Raw genomic sequence first — 21,235 nt, 5'->3', positions numbered from 1 at the left:
CAGTCTGCTTCTTCATTTAGCAAGCCAAGAAGAATGCACAGTATCTACAGATAACCTTGGTAAATGGTCATTCAATACAGTAAAAGGCTTGAATACCCAAAGACATCCTGTTTTAATAGTAAAAAGAAGTGCCTGGAGGATTAAAGTATTTCAAAAAGAGAAAAACACCTTACTAAAGAATTTGTTTAAATTGTACCACAAGGTTTAGAAATCAATCTTCAAAGCAAAAGGGCTTCTCAAAGTTCAAAGACAGCATATTCATGCATTCTCCAGGGAGTAGGCCCATAGCCTCAGAAAGTCAGTAACTCTCAGAATGAGAATAGTATTTATCTCCAAAAAGAGGTACACAGGGAACAAAAAAAAAAATCCAAAACTTTTTCCTTTGATATTCACCTCTCTTATGGCCACGACACTCCTCCAGACTAATGAAAGTTTCTGAATCAGCCATGTAAAGAACTGTCCGTGGTAAGATATGGACATTCTGCAAAGGAAAAAAAAAAAAATCAGAATTTGATCACACGAATCTATGAATGCTTTTGTGGTCCCTTAAAGTTTTGCCCTGGTCCAAACTACTGTTGCCCTACCCTCCCTTCAAGTCAGTATTGGCATTCTGAGTCTATCCATTTCTCACTCATTTTTCACTCATGAGCTTTCATTTTCAATTCATTCATTTGTTGAGCATCTATTATTTCTTCAAGTCAAACTCATTCCAGCCTGACTCAAGAAGTTCATTTTCACAATAATTTAAGCTCTTAAACAAAAACATTAAGTACCAGCAAAAGATTCCACTTGCTTTATGTGAACAGGTATCACAGCAACAGAAACATCTCAGCAACAGAGGGAAGGTATACACACCGCATCATTCCTCTTTTCATTGACTACCGAATTAAATAATCCAGGCCTTCACTTCCAGCTTGGCAACTAGTTTCCTACAGGAATCTATTGCTCACTATTATCCAGACAAGCCCACTTCTGCATATATTCTTCTGCAGCTCTCCTCCTTTTGTACTTGATTTAAGATTGTTTCCCTTAAGAAACAGTGTTAAGTGCCAGACCCTCTATAAAACCTTTTCCTAGACTTCCTTAGGACCTCTGACCTCATATGAGACATCCCTGACATCCCAGTCATTCTTGTTTGTGTCTTATCTCCACTTACAAGGGAGGGCTGTAAGCCCTTACAACCTGGGCTTATTTGTTTTCCACCAAAATTCATAACAGACAAGTGGCAAAGTGGCTCAACTAAATGAAAAGGTGAACATATTTTTCCTCCTAAGCTGGTTATTTTCAAAGATTTTTACTATCGAAATGGAATGAAGAAGTGAGCATATAGCAAAGCCTCAACGCTGACTAAATGAAAAAGAAATGTTGATTTCAGAAAGTTAAGATGTTTCAGAATAGATTCCATATAGACAAACTCATAAAACATAATGAGATAGAATGATGACCCTGAGGTCGCTTAAGGGCTGGGGAAGACCTATGGATATAGTTTCCTTGGTCCACAAGGCATTTTCAAAGAATATAATTTGGGGAGGAGTGGCTAAGATAACAGAGTGATAAGACCTTGACTCACATCCTACCACAGGCACTCTAAAATTACAACTATTTATAGAGGAACTATTGATGAGAACAACTTCAAGACTAGCAGAAAAAAATTTCCACAACTGAAGACATAAAGAAGGAACCACTATGAGAAGGGCAGAAGGGGGAAACTGGAGATACAGTATAGTCAAGACCCACACCCCTGAATAGGTGACCTACAAATGGGAGGATAATCTCAATTGCAGAGGTTCTCCACAAGGAGTGAGGGATCCGAACCCCACATTGGACTCCCCAGCCCAGGGGTCCTGCACCAGGAAGATGAGGCCCCAGAACATCTGGCTATGAAGGCCAGCGGGACTTGTGTACAGAAGAGCTGGAGGGCTGGAGGAAACAGAGACTCTATTCATAGAGGGTGCATGCAAAACCTCATATACCCTGAGTCCCAGCTAAGAGGCAGAAATTTGAAAGGAACCTGGGTCAGACATACTTCCTCATCTTGGAGAGCCTCCTGGAGAGGCAGGAGGCAACTGGGACTCTCCCTAGGGACAGAGACACTAGCAGCTGCCATTTACAGGAACCTGTTCTAGCAGGAAGACACTGATGCTGGCTAGCACCATTCTGGAGTCCTCCCTCTAGTCTACTAGTGCCGAGGGCTTACCTACCCACCAGCTCCAGCCCCTTCTCCAGGCCACACAGCCAACTTCACCAGGACCCAGCCCCACCCACCAGCAGCTGGCAGCCTCCACATGAGGAGCACCTGACAGCCAATAAGGCTGGGGGGCCAGCCTTGCCTACCAGCACACCCACAGTAATCAGCCCTGCCACAACAGAAGGGCCCTTGCAGCCCACATAAGGGGCATCCCTAGAGCATATAGCTCTGGTGACCAGACGGAACTGTGCTCCTGGGCCCCATAGGACATCTCCTACTTCTCCAAGATCAGGAAGCATAAATGACCTGCCTAATATAAAGAAATAAAAAGAGAAAAATCAGGCAAAATGAGGTGACAGAGGAATATGTCCCAAACAAAGGAACAAGACAAAATCCCAGAGGAAAAAGTGAAGAGAGATAAGCAATCTACCTGCTATAGAGTTCAAGATGATGATCACAAAGATGAAATCAGGAAAAGAATGGACAAACACAGTGAGAAGTTTAACAGTAAGTGATAAAGATGAATCAAACAGATCTGAAAAACACAATAGCTGAAATAAAAACCACACTAGAAGGAATCAACAGTAGCTTAGATACAGAGGAATGGATGAGTGTACTAAAAGATATAGTACAAACTACTCAAGCTGAACAGAACAAAAAAAAATTGTTTTAATGACAATAGTTTAAGAAACCTCTGGGACAACATCAAGAGTACTAACATTCACAATATAGGGGTCCCAGAAGTTGAGGAGAGAGAAAGAGGCAGAGAACTTATTTGAAGAATAGTAGCTAAAAACTTCCCTAATCTGGGAAAGGAAACAGACATCCAGGTTCAGGAAGCACAGTCCCAAACAAGATGAACTCAGAGGTCCACAACAAAACACACTGTAATTAAAAGGGCAAAAATTAAAGATTAAGAGAGAATCTTAAAAGGAGCAAGGGAAAAGCAACTAGTTAGGTACAAGGGAATTCCAATAACACTGTCAGCAAATTTTTCAGTAGACACTTTGCAGGCCAGAAGGGAATGGCATGATATATTCAATGTGATGAAAGGAAAAAACCCACAACCAAGAACAGTCTATCCAGCAAGGCTATTATTCAGATTTGAAGGAGCAATATACAGTTTTACAGACAAGCAAAACCTAAGAGTTCAGCACCTGTAAACAGCCTTTATAAGAAATGTTTAAGGGACTTCTCTAAACAGAAAAGAAAAACACCACACTAGGCAATATAAAAATCTAGTAGGAAGGTTAAAAGACAAAAGTAATAAAGTCATCTATATCCATAAAATGTAGTTAAGGGACACAAACAAACAAACAAAAAAGGAAAATATAATGTAAAAAACAATAAAAGGTGGGGGTGGATGCAGGTTTGTTAGAATGTGTTTGAATTTAAGAATCATCAACTTAAAATAATCACAAATATATACATGGGCTGTTATATATGAACCTCAAGGTAATTACAAACCAAAAATCTATAGTAGATACACACACACACACACACACACACACACACACACACACACACAATAAAGGAATCCAAACCTAACACTAAGGATAGTCATCAAATCACAAGGGAGGTGAGCAAAAGAAGGAAAAAAGAACTACAAAAGCAACCTGGAAACAATGAACAAAACAGCAATAAGTACATACTTATCAATTATTACTTTAAATGTAAATAGACTAAATGCTCCAATCAAAAGACACAGACTGGCTGAATGGGTGAAAAAATAAGACCCTTATACATAGTGCCTAGAAGACACTCATTTCAGATCTAAAGACACACACACTGAAAGTAAGGGGATGGAAAAAAGTATTCCATGGAAATGGAAATGAAAAGCAAGCTGGGTAGCATTACTTTGGTAAATGGATTGATCCAACAAGATATAACAACTGTAAATATATATGCACCCAAAAAGGGAGCACCTAAATACGTAAACCAAATAGAAACAAAGGGAGAAAGTCCCAGTAACACAATAATAGTAGGAGACTTTAACAACCCACTTACATCAATGGACAGATCATTCAGAAAAGGAAACACTGGCCTTAAACAATACATTACGATAGACAGACTTAATAGATATAACATATAGAACATTCCATCCAAAAGCAGCAGAATACACATTATTTTCAAGTGCACATCAAACACTCTCTAGGGTAGATAATATTCTAGGCCACAGAACAAGTCTCGATAAATTTAAGAAGACTGAAATCACATCCAGCATCTTTTCTGACCACAACACTATAAGACTAGAAATTAACCATAAGAAAAAAAATTGGCAAAAAAAACACTGGTGGGCCAAACAATATGTGACTAAGTAACCAATGGGTAACTGAAGAAATCAAATACCTGGTGACAAGAAAAAAATACCTGGTGACAAATGAATATGGAAACACGATCCAAAATCTGTGGGATCCAAAATCTGTGGGATGCAGCAAAAGCAGTTCTAAAAGGTAAGTTCATAGCAATGCAAGCCTACCTCAGAATACAAGAAAAATCTCAGTTACAAAACCTAACCTTATACCTAAAGGAACTAGAAAAAGAAGAACACACAAACCCAGTTAGAAGAAATCATAAAGCTCAGAGCAGAAATAAATGAAATAGAGACAGTAAAACAACAGGAAAGAGCAAAGAAACTAAGAGCTGGTTCTGTGAAAAGATAAAATTTAGATAAACCTTTAGCCAGACTCATCAAGAAAAAGAGAGCTGAAATCAGTAAAATAAAATGATCAAGGAAACTGACACCACAAAAATACAAAAGATCCGAAGAGATTACTATCAACCATTACATGCCAATAAAATGGACAACCTAGAAGAATGGGATAAATTTCTAGCAACATATAATCTCCTAAGACTGAATCAGAAAGAAACAGAAAATATGAACAGACCAATTAGCAACACTGAAACTGAATCAGTAGTTTAAAAACTTCCAAACAAAAGTTCAGGACCATGGAGCTTCAGGGGTGAATTCTACCGAACATTTAGAGTTAACACCTATCCTTCTCAAATTATTCCAAAAAAAAGAAGAGGAAGAAAGGCTTTCAAACTCATTCTTATGAGGCACCCTGTACCAAAACCAGATAAAGACACCACAAAAAAGTAAAATTACAAGGCAATACCCCTGATGAACATAGATGCAAAATCCTCAACAAAGTATAAGCACACCAAATTCACTAATACATTAAAAGAATCATACACCATGATCAAGTGGAATTTATCCCAGGGATGCAAGGATGGTTCAATATCTGCAAGTCAATGCATGTAATACACCACATGAACAAACTTAAGAATAAAAATATGATCATCTCAATAAATGCAGAAAAAGTTTTTGACAAAATTCAATATCCATTTATGATAATAACTCCAGAAAGTGGATATAGAGAGAATATACCTCTACATAATAAAGGCCATACATGACAAACTCACAGCTAATATCATACTAAATAGACACCATACTAAATAGTGAAAAGCTGAAAGAAAACATTTCCTCTAAGATTAGGAACAAGACAAGGATGCCCACTCTCACCACTTTCATTCAACATAGTATTGTAAGTTCCAGCCATGGCAATCAGACAAGAAAAAGAAATAAATGGAATCCAAATTGGAAAGGAAGAAGTAAAGCTCTCACTGTTTGCAGATAACATAATACTATATATAGAATACCCTAAAGACACTACCAAAAAACTATTAGAGCTATTAACTGAATTCAGTAAAGTTTCAGGATACAAAATTAATATACAGAAATCTGTTGTGTTTCTATACACTAACAAAGAACTATCAGAAAGAGAAATTAAGAAAACAATCCCATTTACATAAAAAAGAATTGGGACTTCCCTGGTGGTCTAGTGGTTAAGACTCCATGCTCCCAATGCAGGGGGCCCGGGTTCAATTCCTGGTCAGGGAGCTAGATCCTGCATGCCCCAACTAAAAGAGCCAGCATGCCGCAACTAAAGATCCTGCATGCTGCAACTAAAGATCCCACCTGCTGCAATTAAAATGATCGCACACGCAGCAACAAAGATCTCACATGCCTCAGCCTAAATAATAGATATTAAAAAAATAATAAAAGGGACTTCCCTGGTGGTCCAGTGGTAAAGAATCCGCCTTCCAACACAGGGGACATGGGTTTGATCCCTGTTCAGGGAACTAAGATCCCACATGCCTCAGGGCAACTAAGCCCACACACCACAGCTACTGCGCTCACGCACCTCAATGAGTGAGCCCATGTGCCACAAACTACAGAGCCCACGCACCACAACTAGAGAGAAGCCCAAGTGCTGTAATGAAGAGACCGCGTGCCACAATGAAAGGTCCTGCATGCCTCAACGAAGATCTCATGTGCCGCAACTAAGACCCAACACAGCCAAAAAAATAAAGAAAATAATAATTAAAAAAAAACCCTAGGAATAAAATAACCAAGGAGGTAAAAGGCCTGTACTCAGAATATCATAAGACACTGATGAAAGAAACTGAAGATGACACAAATGGAAAGATATGCTGTGGCAATCAACTGGAAGAATTAATATTGTGAAAATGACCATACGCCCCAATGTACTACAGGTTCAATGCAATCCCTATGAAAATACCAAAAGGCATTTTCATAAAACTTCAACAAATAATTCTAAAATTTGTATGGAAACACAAAAGACCCAGAATAGCCAAAACAACCTCAAGAAAAAAGAGCAAGGCTGGAGGTATCACGTTCCATGATTTCAAACTACACTACAGTAATCAAAACACTGTGGTACTGGCACAAAAACAGACACATAGATCAATGTAACAGAATAGAGTCCAGAAATAAACCCACACTTACATATTCAATTCACCTATGATGAAGGAGGCAAGAATATACAATGGGGAAAAGACAGCCTCTTCAATAAATGGTGTTGGGAAAACTGAAGAGCTACATGCAGAAGAATCAAACTAGACTACTTTCTCACACTGTACACAAAAATAAACTCAAAAGGCATTGAAGACTTAAATGTAAGACCTAAAACCATAAAATTCCTAGAAGAAAACATAGGCAGTACACTCTTTGACATGAGTCTTCACAATATTTTTTGGATGTCTTCTCAGGCAAGGGAAACAAAAGCAAAAATAAACAAATGGGACTACATCAAACTAAAAAGCTTTTGCACAGTGAAAGAAACTATCAACAAAACCAAAAGGCAGCCTACTGAATGGGAGAAGACATTTGCAAACAATATATATCTCTTATGGGGGTTAATATCCAAAATCTACAAAGAACTCATATAACGTATCCAAAAAAACAAACAACGCAATTAATAAACAGGCAGAGTAAAGCAACCATACTCCAATAAAAATTATTTATATATATAAAAAAGGCAGAGAACCTGCATAGACTCCAAAGAAGACTTACAGACAAGCAACAGACACATGAAAAGATGTTCAACATCACTAATCATCAGAGAAGTGCAAATCAAAACCATAACAAGATACCACCTCACACTAGTCAGAATAGGTACTATCAAAGACAAGAAACAAAAAGTGTTGGCAAGGATGCAGAGAAAAGGTAACTTCATGCATTGTTGATGAGAATGTAAAATGATATAGCCACTGTAGAAAACAGTATGAAAGTTCCTCAAAAAATTAAAAACAGAACTACCATATGACCAGCAATACCACCTCTGGGTATTTTTCTGGGAGGAAAAAAAAACACACAAAAACACTAATTTGAATAGATATATGCACTGCAGCATTATTTACAATAGCCAAGATATGGAAGCAACCTAAGTGCCCACAAATAGATGAATGGATTAAGATGTGGTATACCTATACAATGTGATATTACTCAGCCATAAAAAAAGAATGAAATCTTGCCATTTGTGACAACACAGATGGACCTAGAGGGTATTAGGTTAAGTAAAATAAGTCAAACAGAGAAAGGCAAATATCATATGATTTAACTTATATGTGGAATCTAAAAAACAAAACAAATGAACAAGTGTAACAAGTCAGAAACAATCATAGATAGAGAATAAACAGGTGGTTGTCATTGGGGAGGGAAGTTGGGGGAATGGGTAAAACAGGTAAGGGAGATTAAGAGGTACAACCTCCCTGTTACAAAATAAATGAGTCCCAGGGATGAAATGTACAGCATAGGGAATATAATCAATATTATAATAACTTTGTATGGTGACAGAGGAGAACTAGACTTATGGTGATCATTTTGTAATGTACAGAAATATTAAATCACTATATTGTGCATCTGGAACTAACTTGGTGATGTAAGTCAAGTATACTTAAATTTTAAAATAATTAATTTTCCTGAAGAAAACAAAGCAGACAGACAAGACACACAAACACACGTATTTTGGATGCCAACATTTAAAATTCCCACAAAATATTTATACAAAATGTGGATTTATTTTGAAAAAGTAGACATTCTGGCAACACTTATTAGACTGCATTCCCCTTGACTGGGGCCAAGGAGAAGCAAGCACTATCTGGTCTCATAGCCCCATCACTTTTTATCATGTCACAATGAGTCATCCACCCACTGTGAGTTACCTAACTCTGGAGTCATTTGAGTTTGTGATGCCAGGTGTAGTGAGTAAAGGAGAATTTAAGAGATTTAGGTGTTAGTGCTGACTCTGCCATAAACCAGCAGAATAACCCCTGGAAGTGCTTAGGCCCTGGGTTTCCTATTCTTAAAGTTTGGAAGTCTAACCCTGAGGTTTTATGATTCTCTTTTCTGGTACGCACTGAGAAGCAACTGCTGAATTTTCCTTCCCAAGTCTCACTAGAAGTGACAGTGGCAATCCTCATCATGAAATGTTCTCAAAGCAAAATAGAAGACAACTAGAACCTCATTTAAAGAAGTTCCAAATGACAAGATGTCTTATAAAATTTTCAGTGGATTTTAAAATATTTCTAGTAAAAATGCTAAATCAACTTTCTTTATGGCTATAAAGTATCATGTTTACTAGATAATTTGGCACACACAAAGAAAAAGAGCATGAATGATCTGGACAAGGTTTTCATGCTTTTGTCTCCACACTAGAGTTTTCTACAATGTATAAATTTCTTTAAGGGTATTAGTATATGAATTTTAGTAACGATATTAATAGATAATAATACTTTCAATTACTGAAAACATTATATTCCTGGCACTGTAGGTAATGTTACATGGGTTACCTTTTCATTATTTAATCCTTACAACTCTGTAAGAGTGTAAACGGCATTATTTTCTTTTCATTTTACAGGCTCAGAGAGTTTAGGTAACATTTTCAAAGTCACACAGCTAGTATGAGCCAAAGCTGGGTTCACACCTAAGTCTGCCTGGCTTTAACAGCCATTGCAATATATAAACTTTTAAAGCTAAATAAAAATAATACTTGCAGTGGTAAAAATTTGAAGGAAAAGAAACAAGTTTTTAAAAACAGTGTACACACACACACACACACACACACACACACTTCTACCCCCAAAGGAAACTGTTGCTAGCATTTTGGCTTCTTTTCTGTCCTTCCTTTTTTGCTTTTAATAATTTAGATTATACTAAACATATAATTTTAAACAGGACCAGGGATTGAAATTTTGGGGTTTAAGTATTGGTTCTTGGCATTTTTATGTGACACTATGCAATAGAGATCCTTCAGTTACCATCCCTGCAAAACAGTGACAAGGGAAGCAGGTAAAAGGATGGTTCTAAACAGCATTTTCATAATAGTGGCAATCTGGATACATAAAATGCCCAATATGTGAAGAACGGTGAAAGCAGCCATGGCACATCCTTACAGCCATTAAAACTGATGTTTACAAAATCTTTTCATGTCACGACAAAAACCTGCCTAAATTACAAAAAGTAACGCTATATACAAAATTGTTGCATTTAGTTCTCAACGACTGACCCACCAACCCTGCAAAGGACTGTACACAACACTCCTTCTTACTTACCTCAAGCTTTTCCGCTACCACGCGTACCAAGCAATGCTCCTCCTGGTGGGCGGCAAGCGGCGAGCGCGCGGAGATCCAGGTCACACTCCGATGGGTCCGCAACACTCTGCGCACACACTCCCTCCATAAGCGACACACGCTGGGGACGCAAACGCACAAAGGGCTGTGAACGGACGTTTACTTCCCTCTCTCCCGCGGCTCACAAACCACCGGCCCCCACCACCCATTAGCGCAACTGCAGGAGATTCCTGAGGAATCCAAAGTCCCCGGGAGGGGGAGGCATCGGGCGCCGGTTCGGAGGGAGAGCCGGGGGCAGAGAAAACCTGGCTCCTCTGGGAAAGGTCCCCGGGAGCACTACGGCCGGGGTACCTAGCGTATGGGGCCACCACCTGGGGCAAGGGTAGGGATAGGGAGCCCGGGTCAGCCCTGGGTCCCGACGGTATCCGCCCACCCCGCGCCAGCCCAGACAAGTCCCGAGGTAAGCTTCCCGCCTCCTCTCCCCTCACCCGGCCACCCGCAGCAACGCCTTGGCGGGCAGGAAGGTGAGGACACGCTCCACCACCTCCGCTAGGTTACTCAACACGAAGGTGCTTCGCGGGTCTGCGGGGGAGGAGCCGCGGCGATGACCACCACCACCGCCGCCGCCGCCGCCGCCGCCGCCGCCGCCGCCGCCGCCGCCACCGCCGCCACCGCCCACCGGCTCCATGCCTCACCAACCCAAAGGTGAAACAGTACGGCGGCTCCGAGGGAACGGCGTAGGCCGGGCCGGGCGCGCACTGAGCAGGCGCGCGCGCCACTTCCGGCCGGTCAGGGAAGGTGGGACCGCTGAGGAGGCGCCCACGTGACTCCAAACCAAAGCGTTTCCGGCGCTGGTCCGGGAGCGGCGGCAGGTTCTTGGAGGTGGTGGCCACGCGTCCTGTAATCCTCCCGGAACTTTCCAGGAGGCTTTCCACAGTCGAACCATATCCACCTCCTTCTGTGCCTCTCACTGCACTTGCAGCGGTATTTTGTCGGTACAGGTCTTTCTCTAATTCATGAGTTCTGGAAGGCACAGACTAAATTAATGTTGTATGGGTCTTCACAGTCCCAATGCCTGTTAACAGCATGAGTCCAATTTTTGAACTGGCAGTATCTGCTTTAAGATAAACTGTGAAAATCACCACCTTTATTCAACACCGTGCAGCCCTCAAGTTCTGAATGTGCTCAACGGCTTAAAGAGCACCTACCATTGCTGTGAAAGCACGCCCCAAACACTAGTTCCCTGCTAGTAGCATCAGATTCACCTGAGAAATTCTGTTTGGCGCATTCTCGGTCCTCACCCCAGGCCTACTTAAACACTTGGGGGTGGGGCCCAGCAGTCGTAGTTTTAGCTTTACTGTGATTTAAGCTTTCCCGTGATGCAAGCCCAGCTTGAGAACCACAGATAGAAGGAATGTAAGCACAGCAGATACTGCTGTATCCCCAACTAACATCTATTCCTCTTGCCGCTTCCTTGCTAACAAGGGCCTGATCTGATGCCCAGCTCTTGACTGGTAAATTTGGTTGGTCTAAACAAGCTGGTCTCAAACATTTTGGCCTCAGGACTGCTTCACAATCTTAAATACTGGCAACACTAAAGAGCTTCCTTAGATGGGTTATAACTATTTATATTTACCATATTAAAAATTAAAACACTGGGGGCTTCCCTGGTGGCGCAGTGGTTAAGAACCTGCCTGCCAATGCAGGGGACACGGGTTCGAGCCCTGGTCCAGGAAGATCCCACACGCCTCGGAGCAACTAAGCCCGTGCACCACAACTACTGAGCCTGTGCTCTAAAGCCTGCCAGCCACAACTACTGAAGCCCACGCACCTAGAGCCGGTGCTCCTCAATGAGAAGCCACTGCAACAAGAAGTCCGCGGACCACAATGAAGAGTAGCCCCCGCTCGCTGCAACTAAAAGAAAGCCCATGTGCAACAACGAGGACCCAACACAGCCAAAAATAAATAAATTTTATTTTTGTAATTAAAACATTGTAATATTAATTCACTTAAAATAATTCATGACACATAAACAAAATAACTTATGAAAAAATAACTTTACCAAATCTCCACCACTCTCCCCCTCCAATTAAATAAGTGTAGCATCTTTACATCTTGCAAACCTCTAATTTCTGACTTAATAGAAGACAGCTTGATCTGCTTCTGAATTCAATCTGTTGCAATATCACGTCTATCACATCACGTAGCCTCTGGAAAACTCGACTGTACACTTGTGAGAGAATGAGAGTGAAAACAGCAAATAATGCTTTAGTGTTAAGAGAATTGTTTTGATCTTAAAAACCTCCTAGAAGGGTCTCAGGAGCCTCCAGCATTCTCCAAATCATAACTTGAGAACCACTGGTCCATATTAATCATGAAGGTCTTATTCTTTTCACCAGCCATTAGTTTAGGGGTAGACACAGGCCCTAGTTCTAGCCAAGGAAAAGTGAGAGGCAATAATGCTTTGGGGGTGGGGGGGGACTTCTAAGGAGCTCCTCACTCCCTAAGGAGACACTAGACAACAGGACCATTATCTACCTCTGGATGAATTAAGGTGGCTGCACATCCAAGACAACAGTCTATCCAAAGATGAAACCAACATGGAAAAATCTCAAAGCAGCAGAGGTACCATGCCTAGAATTTTCCTACCTCTGGACTTCCTGTATGTGAGATAAACTGACAATTGTGTAAGAGGCTATGGGTATACTAAGGAGGGAGCAGATTACTGTAACTTGGGGAACTAGGGACAGCCATGAAGAAAGTAGCACTTGACTTTATATTCAAAAATGAGTGTGGGAGAGGGAATAGGGTGAGGAAGCCCTGAGTATGCCAAGTCTATACACACCAATCCTGGATTCTCTAGCTTTCTCTTATGAAATCAACCTGCCTCTCTTCCCCTCAAGCCTCTCCTCACCCCATCCCACCATATATAATCCTATTCCAGAAACCCAACAGCCTGTAGAAACTTGAAGCAAAGACTATCTTTTATGAGGGAAAAGTGACAAAGTTATTTTTTAAATGGTTCTTTATTCATAAACTTGATGCAAGTTTACAAAATTTACTGTACATTGCCAAATAAATCTGCAATGAAAAATAAAGTCCCAAAAAAACCAAAAACCAAAAAAAAAAACAAAAAAAAAAAAACAAAGCATGCCGAATATGCAGCTGTCAATCTGCTAGCCATCAGGATATTAAAGAATTCAATAATGTATTCAAGATTTAGCCTTAGGTTTAAGGAACTTTAATGCTTTAAAGAATTCTGCCTTGTCACTTATCTGAGCAACTGGCAATCAGAACTTTATACAAATGTAACCAAGTGAACAAGAATGCCAGAAAATCTTTTTCTACCGTCTTCTTAACCAAAATAGAAAAAAAAAAAAAAAAAAGGAAATTAAACACAATAATGCAGAAGTGCCAAGTCTCTCAGATGTGGTTTACAAAGTTAAAAACTGAGTCTCAAAGCATAAGAAACTCTTTTGAACTTTGTAATTGGTTTGTGCAGAAAAAATGTGCTTCTGGATTTCTTTTTAAAAGTGCTTAATAACTAGAGTTTACTTTTAAATCAAATTTGGGTCTATAAAAAAATCTACTACCAACCCAACAGGACTGATTCTGGTAAGGCAATAAAATGGAGAGTACACTGACTTAAGTCAGGTTTTATAAAAGAATTAATATATGTAGAGTTCCTATTAGTCTTTCAATGTAAAAGCCATTGTTATGACTATAGCAAAAACTTTAGGTCTCCAAATTAGATACTTTTTGTACTTAACTGTGCAGTTTTTGTTCAGAGTCTTTGTGCCAATCACTTTATAAGTTTATTAGTTTACAACTGATTGCAACATCCCGTTAATAAAATGGAAACGTAAAATGACTTAGTATTTAAAATAACTTCAAGCTCTATACTTCAAGCTCTTCTTCATAGTAAATATTGAACCAAGAAGAAGCAGATTCAGCCCAGCAAGACTCTGATGCCCCAGTGGAAATGACTACTTACAAGCCTGAATTGGCACAGCCTTGCTTTGCTTTGCCTAAAAACTACAACTTACTAAAGAGCAAATCTTGGAAAAACAATTCAGATCTTCATAGCCATAAAAAAAAAAAAACTTTAACAGTTTAATAAGTATGTTTCCTGTCATTATTTTGGCAATATCATAAAATGGTTTTAACCTGAAAAGGCTAGTGTGATTTAGGACACCTTAAATTTTCTAAACCAATATTAAACATCAATTACACTTTTATTGGCTTTAAATGGAACAATATATTGCAAATCCTCATAACACATGAGCTCAAAATGGGAAAGTTGCCCTCAAGTTGCAACTTCAGTAACCTGATGCTGACTTGTCTGCTTAACACATTTCATCTTTCAAAGAAAGAGATGATAAGGAGTGGCCAGTATGTGTATTTATCAGGAAAAATATAGTAAAGGCCCCACTGCTCAGTCCAAGATACCTAAAATGAGAAAAATGGAAAGGCTGTAACTTATACTGGATCAGTTGACAGATTATCCACTAAAATATCTATTAGCTAACATCTTCGGTACTGCTGTTATAGGGGCACTCAAAGCTTGTGTCTGCATGTTGGAAAGATTTTCTTTAAAGCAACATTGGTCCAAACATACAAAAGTCAACACATTTAGCCATCTTCCTTTGGAGGGGTGTACCAGCCTGAAAAAGAATGGGGAAAAAAACAGTTAAAATATTTTAATTCTTAAACCAACTAGGAGAAATGGCATTTTACTAAGGTTAGATACTTTCTCTACCCATAATTTTCCTCTGTAAACCTACTGTAAAAATTAAACTTACACTTGGGTTGGTAACATAGCACTTTGATATTTATGTTCACAATATAAAGTTATTTTCTATGAATAAACTGTACTTGAGTTTTCAATATAAGATCTCTATATTAATGGCATTTCTACCAAAAGAGAACAGTGTGGAAATATTAGGCAACAAGCTAGGTTTTATATTTCATTTCAATTCGGTATTTGAAAGGAAACCACACTGAAAATAGCTATCCCCCAAACAAAATCCTGGTATTTTAGAATAAGAGGAACTTGGACTGTCATCAGGCAGTGATGTCATTTTACCAGTGAGGGTGCCATCTCAGCAGGTGCCCTGATTAAGTAAGCCCAAGATCAGATTTAGCAGCAGAAGATACTAGAAGCCATCTCCTGAATCTGAATCTATTGCTCTTTCACCACAGCTAATTATACACACACCCACACTTTCTCAAATACAGTTTCCATAAACATTTTTGAATGCTGACTACAACATCTAATTTAACAAAAAATAAGACATATGAAAAAATATGTTTCTAAGCTCAACAAAAATATAAGCTCTCTCTAAAAAGGCAAATGAGATTAAGTATTGCTTGGTACGAAATTGCCATTGGAACAGTATGAATATACCAAGATTTGTGAAGCATCCACGTGGTTAATGAAGTAGCATACAGGAGTCTTTGGGTCTGTTAATTTAGGGTGCTGGAGATGATTATTATTATGAAAACCCAGCTTTGTCCTCAAGTTTTTTATCATTTCCCTCTTCAGAAGCTTGAAAATTATTCTGAATACTACTCTTTCAGAAGTAAGCAGTCACTGCAAAAGTGGCAAGTTTGCTCTATCATTAAAATAAAAGTGAGCACACACAAAACACAAATCTTAAGTCACAAACTACCACATTCTAGCAAAGTAAAGAACACTTTACTGTAAATACTCTTGAAGAAAACTACTTCCTATCAATTTACTTACTCTGCACAAAAAAGCATCAGTTTCACTACCCCAGCTACCATGAATATCAGCACTTGGTTATAAAATGCTGTGCGCACATACTACTTGCTTTTTCCTCATGTTCGGCAAGACAGACATCATGCCAATTTTAGAGATGAGGAAACTGAGGCTGAGCGGTAATGGGACTTGCTCAGGGCCACAGAGCTAATGAGTGACACAAATGCCACTTGATAATAGGTCTTCTGATTCCAAGTCTACTTGTTTATTGCCTCACTATTAGAGACAAAAGCTCCAAACATGCATTGTGAAAATAAGCAAAATTTTAAAAGGGCAATAAAGTTTTGAAAGATATTTTAATTTTTTTTTTAATTTACAACTTAAATACTCTTAAGTATAAACTGAAATTAGTACTTTTTTACTTGAATAAATAAACGTGTACAATTGTCAAAAAGCATTAAGTAGTCTGAAGATGTTTCAGAAACTGGTTCATGATCCTGATTGCATTTACTCAGTATTAACAGCAAGAACTCCACCTTTAGAGTTGCCTTTAACTCATTTCCTATCCCAATACCATACATTTCAAGTGAGTAAAGTGATCCATTCCTTAATCTACTCAAAAATCTTGACTCTGACTCAGAGGTTCCCAGGCCAAGTATTTAGGATACAAAGATTTTGAATGAAACACAGTGTGTGTATCCTCAGGTTAAAGTTTTTCACTGTAGTAGCTGTACTTTGTAAGAAATTAAAGCAAAAACAGAAGAATAAAACATAATAAATAAATACCAACAGGTACATTATGTAAAATTTCATAAATGGCAATAAATACTTATTTAACTAAACATACCATTTTTCTCGTGTATCTGTACAATGGAATTATAGGATTGTTGTGCTCTTGCTAGATTATATTGATTCTGAAAGAGAATTATACATTTTATATCAAAACTATAAGTAGATGAAAATCATTACAAATAATTTATGGATATATCACCACTGTACTTAAAAGAACACAGGAAACTAAGTTATATTTCCATTTCCAAAATAAATTTCTCAATTTCATTATTCTCTACCATTTTAGAGGGAAAACAAAACCGTAATTGTTCCCTAGGAAAGATCTACAAAATTCACAGTTCATTTTTATAAGTCCTCCTACCACTGCACAAGTACAAGGCTTTATGAATAAAGTTAAAGGATGGTATTTGGATGCAAATAGAAAAACTCTTCCTCATAACTTCCATCAAAAAAAAAAAAAAAGAACTACAAAATATTACCTTCAGGTAAGGAAACATTAGGCTTTAAGAACTACACATATAAATGACATTTTGAGTTAAAAATCTAAAGACTGTCCAAGTGGCATCAAGCTATTACTAAAGGAGTCTTCTTTTGTTAACCTCTAGATTAGAACCTCTTTTAAGGGGCCAAGTTTAGCATTAATTTTATCCCCATGAGTACAACTGGCCTACATCTTAACTTCCAGTTAATACATCATAAGCATTCTCCATAGTGGTACACACCTATTATATTATGTCATAGAATTTTTTAGTAAATTCACACAGCATAAGAATAAATGTATAAACATATTCTAAGTGGCAACTCTCCTTCCTACCTGTCCTGAAACCACCCAGTTCCTCCCCTTATCCACCTTCCTTCTTCTACCTAAATTAACTACTGTTATTAGTTTCCTTGTATATCCTTAAGGTTATACAAGAAAATTAATGTACAGCCTATTGTTGTCAGTCACTGTCCCCTGCTTTTTCCTCTCAACAAATGATAGGTAGCATGACAAAGTAAAAAATTGTATCCTCCTGGTTAAATGAGACTTTCATCATTAAGTAGTCGCTAATGCTTTCTGTTCCAAAATCAAATTGTTTGATACTGCAGCTACATCATCTTTTTGTTAGTGTATACAGGCAAGCCTCATTTTATTGCACTTCACTTTACTGCACCTAGCAGATATTGACTTTTTTACAATTTGAAGTTTCTGGCAACCCTGCGTCGAGCAGGTCTATAGGCTCCATTTTTCCCAGCAGCACTGGCTCATTTTGTGTGTCTGAAATATTTTGAATTACCAAAATGTGACACAAACTTTTTCATTGCTATTCTGTTACAGTGATCTGGGATCAGTGATCTCTGGTGTTACTACTACAACTCACTGAAGACTCAGATGATGGTTAGCATTTTTTAGCAGTAAAGTTTTTTTTAATTATGGCATGTACATTGTGTTTTAGACATAAGGCTACTGCACACTTAACAGACTGCAGTATAGTGTAAATTTTGTATGCACTGGGAAACCAAAAAGTTCATGTGACTTGCTTTATTGTGATACTGGCTTTATCGAAGTAGTAGTCTGGCACTGAACCCATAATAGCTCCAAGGTATGCCTATACTGGCCTATCTTTATCATTCTTCTTAAAAAAAATTTTTTTTCAATCTCTTTGTATCCTCACGTTTTAAATATACTTCTTGTGACAAACCATAATGTGAAAGAATATGAAAAAGAATATATTTACATATGTATGAGTCACTTTGCTGTACAGAAAAAAATTAACACTTAAGAAATTAACACAACATTGTAAATCAACCATACTTCAAAAAAATTTTTTTAATAAAAATAAATAAATAATACACTTCTTAAAGACCACTTTTTAATTTGAACTGTCTAACTGGTAACTTTAGTCCATTTATATTTGTTATGACTTATTTATTTGGACATGCTTCTACAACTTCACTTTCTGGTTTCTATTTCTCTCTTTAATATAATTTTATTATCTCCTCCTGGGATTCGAATAAGACATGTTTTACACCTCATTCTGATCTCTGCCTCTTAACTTCTGCTGTACTGTCTATCCCCAGGTCTCTCTGTGCAACATTCTGAGTTATTTCTTCTAATCAATTAATTCTCTCTTCTGATGTCTAATCTACTGTTTCTCATTTCAACATTTTTCATTTCTATAAATTCTATTTCATTCTTTTTCAGATCTGTCTCATCATCCCTGGTCTTATCGTTTGCTCAATTTTATGATTCTTTTTTCTTTACACGAGATTTTACATATAATTATTCATTTTCTCAAAATTCTAGTATCTGCTAATTCCAAAACCTCAAGTCTTTGGGAATATGTATCTCTTATTCATTGTTTCTGCCAGTTCTCATGTATGTTAGGTTGTCTACTTATGTGCTCGTCATCTTTCACTGAATTCATATTTGCTTGATCTTAATCTTTGAGAATCTTACAGGCTTAAATTAGAAATGCTTTCCTCTAAAGATTGTGTCTGCTGCTGATGAGAACTGTGGATACAACTAACATGAGACCACTTTATTCCCCTTGGAGAATCTCGGGATTATTCAAGGTTCCCAGATTTGGCTCCCCAATCTCGCTCATTTATAATAGAAGACTGGAGTGCTTATTAGTATAGGTAACAACTTCCCCCAGGAAAAAAAAAAAAAATCAGTTCTCTCATCTGAATGTGATCACTGTCTAGGGGATCCTATAGGTAAATAACTGGAGGTCTATGGGCTGTAGAGAAGACAGATGCCTTTCCTGATGATAGAAATAGCTAGTTAGGGCTGTGTGCTCTAGGACTTCACTATTTAGCTCAACTACCATTACCCTCCAAACAGTTAACAGAAGCTTCTTAGAAGGCACTGTCTTGCCTATCTAAACCCCCAATTCCTGCTAAAAGTCATATGATCAGACCTCTACTTTAGAAGGCTTTCTCACTACTATAGCCTAGAGTTAATGTTACAGTCTATATTCTATTCCATGTTAACTGAATAAGAAAACCAGCTTTGCCAAGATCCTTCTGTCCCAGGCATAGCTGCAGATCCTCAGCTCTATCAATCTGACCCTATCTCCAAATTTCATGTGTGTGGATCGGCAACTTTTTCTGTTTTTCAGTACTTATGTATATCTATCTCATTTTAATAAGATTTTTTTAGGGTACAAACTCATTTATTTTGAACCAATAGCTGATAGTATTTTTTTATATTTTAAATATTTCTGAATAGTTGTATGGCAAAAAGAAATTCAAACAGCACAAATGATTTACAGTAAAGTCTCTCTCCCAATTCTAACCTGCCCTCAATATTTCAACACTCCCTTGTCAGAAATAATCATTATTAGCATTTTCTTGAATATCCTTCCAGAGATATTCTCTGCTTATAAAAGCACATCTATAATATGTCCTTGTCTTTCCCTCTTACACCAATGGTAGTGTATTTTTAACACCATTTAGCACCTTACTTTTTTTTTTTTTTTTTTGCGGTACGCAGCCTCTCACTGTTGTGGCCTCTCCCATTGCGGAGCACAGGCTCCGGACGCGCAGGCCAAGCGGCCATGGCTCACGGGCCCAGCCGCTTGGCGGCATGTGGGATTCTCCTGGACCGGGGCACGAACCCATGTCCCCTGCATCAGCAGGCGGACTCCCAACCACTGCGCCACCAGGGAAGCCCTTACTTTTTTGATAGTAGTATTTTTAAAGTTAACATTCAGACTATTCCCTGCTGAGTATAGAAGCTGGAAGGTAAAACTCATATTACATCATGCAAAGTTTCTACATTCTTAACTGACAAATATTTCTTAATATGAAAAAAAAAATAGAAGGGTGAGGTTTCACTTTAACAATTAAAAAAATTCACCTTCTAAGACATACTCTAATATGCAAACATATTTAGCTGCCTAGCTTGGCACTCTATATAAAATGGTTGTATTTACTTGCTAACAAAACTACAATTATGAAAATGTAAAGGTTTAAAACAATTATATTGAAATTGATTCCAAGGGAATTACAGCACTGAACAAAGATAGCATATTGTTATTACAGAATGTTAAAACTGGAAGAAACTTAAAATATCCAGATCAACTGTATTTCAGGTAAAGATACAGATGCCCAGAGAGGTAAGTTTACAGTGTGAGTTACTGGTAAAAATGTTCTTTCAATTACTCAAAAAAATCACTGTTCTAAGCCTTTTGTATTTTCTCTTAATGGGAAAAACACGCTAATTAAAAAAAAAATGATGAAATTTAACATCAAGTTCTACATATAAATAAATGCCAGGAAGAAAATTTAAAAGACTGGAAGTACATCAAAATGCTAATAGTATTTCTAGACACTCAAATTACAGATGACTTTTTTAGTTTGTATTTGTTTCTACTTTAGAAATTGTACAGTGAGCATAAATTGTCATTTAGAAAAACAAAGTTTTGATGTTCTAATACATCATTCTATTGCCACATTTAAAATACCTAAAATATATATACTGTTAAGAAACACTAGTTAAATGTAGTTATAAGCAATTCACTACTTTTCAATTAACGTCTAGATTTTATACAAAATGGTACTTTGTTCTAATGCAAAGAAATAGCTGTTTAAAAAGCTAAAAGTAAGTT

The 21,235-nt window shown here is 37.9% G+C and overlaps 2 protein-coding genes across 2 annotated transcripts in view; both read right to left on the bottom strand.

Annotated features, from left to right (window-relative positions):
- The window catches only part of FBXO22 (F-box protein 22), a 29,309-nt gene extending 18,441 nt beyond the window's left edge, over nucleotides 1–10,868 (bottom strand). Inside the window, exons 1-4 of the mRNA XM_060096946.1 lie at nucleotides 10,773–10,868; nucleotides 10,615–10,736; nucleotides 10,109–10,247; nucleotides 394–481 (exon numbers count right to left, since the gene is read on the bottom strand). Of these exons, the coding sequence (XP_059952929.1) occupies nucleotides 394–481; nucleotides 10,109–10,247; nucleotides 10,615–10,736; nucleotides 10,773–10,814 (391 nt within the window). The 5' untranslated portion in view covers nucleotides 10,815–10,868. The remainder of the gene's footprint in view (nucleotides 1–393; nucleotides 482–10,108; nucleotides 10,248–10,614; nucleotides 10,737–10,772) is intronic.
- Nucleotides 10,869–14,663: 3,795 nt separating this feature from the next.
- Nucleotides 14,664–21,235, bottom strand: part of UBE2Q2 (ubiquitin conjugating enzyme E2 Q2) — a 69,256-nt gene continuing 62,684 nt past the window's right edge. Inside the window, exons 12-13 of the mRNA XM_060096945.1 lie at nucleotides 16,696–16,762; nucleotides 14,664–14,790 (exon numbers count right to left, since the gene is read on the bottom strand). Coding sequence (XP_059952928.1) covers nucleotides 14,759–14,790; nucleotides 16,696–16,762 — 99 coding nt within the window. The 3' untranslated portion in view covers nucleotides 14,664–14,758. The remainder of the gene's footprint in view (nucleotides 14,791–16,695; nucleotides 16,763–21,235) is intronic.

This window comes from Mesoplodon densirostris, chromosome 4 (assembly GCF_025265405.1).
Source record: "Mesoplodon densirostris isolate mMesDen1 chromosome 4, mMesDen1 primary haplotype, whole genome shotgun sequence".
Lineage (NCBI taxonomy): Eukaryota > Metazoa > Chordata > Mammalia > Artiodactyla > Ziphiidae > Mesoplodon > Mesoplodon densirostris.
The sequence above is the reverse complement of the archived record's forward strand: the minus strand, read 5'-3'. Positions and strand labels throughout refer to the sequence as shown.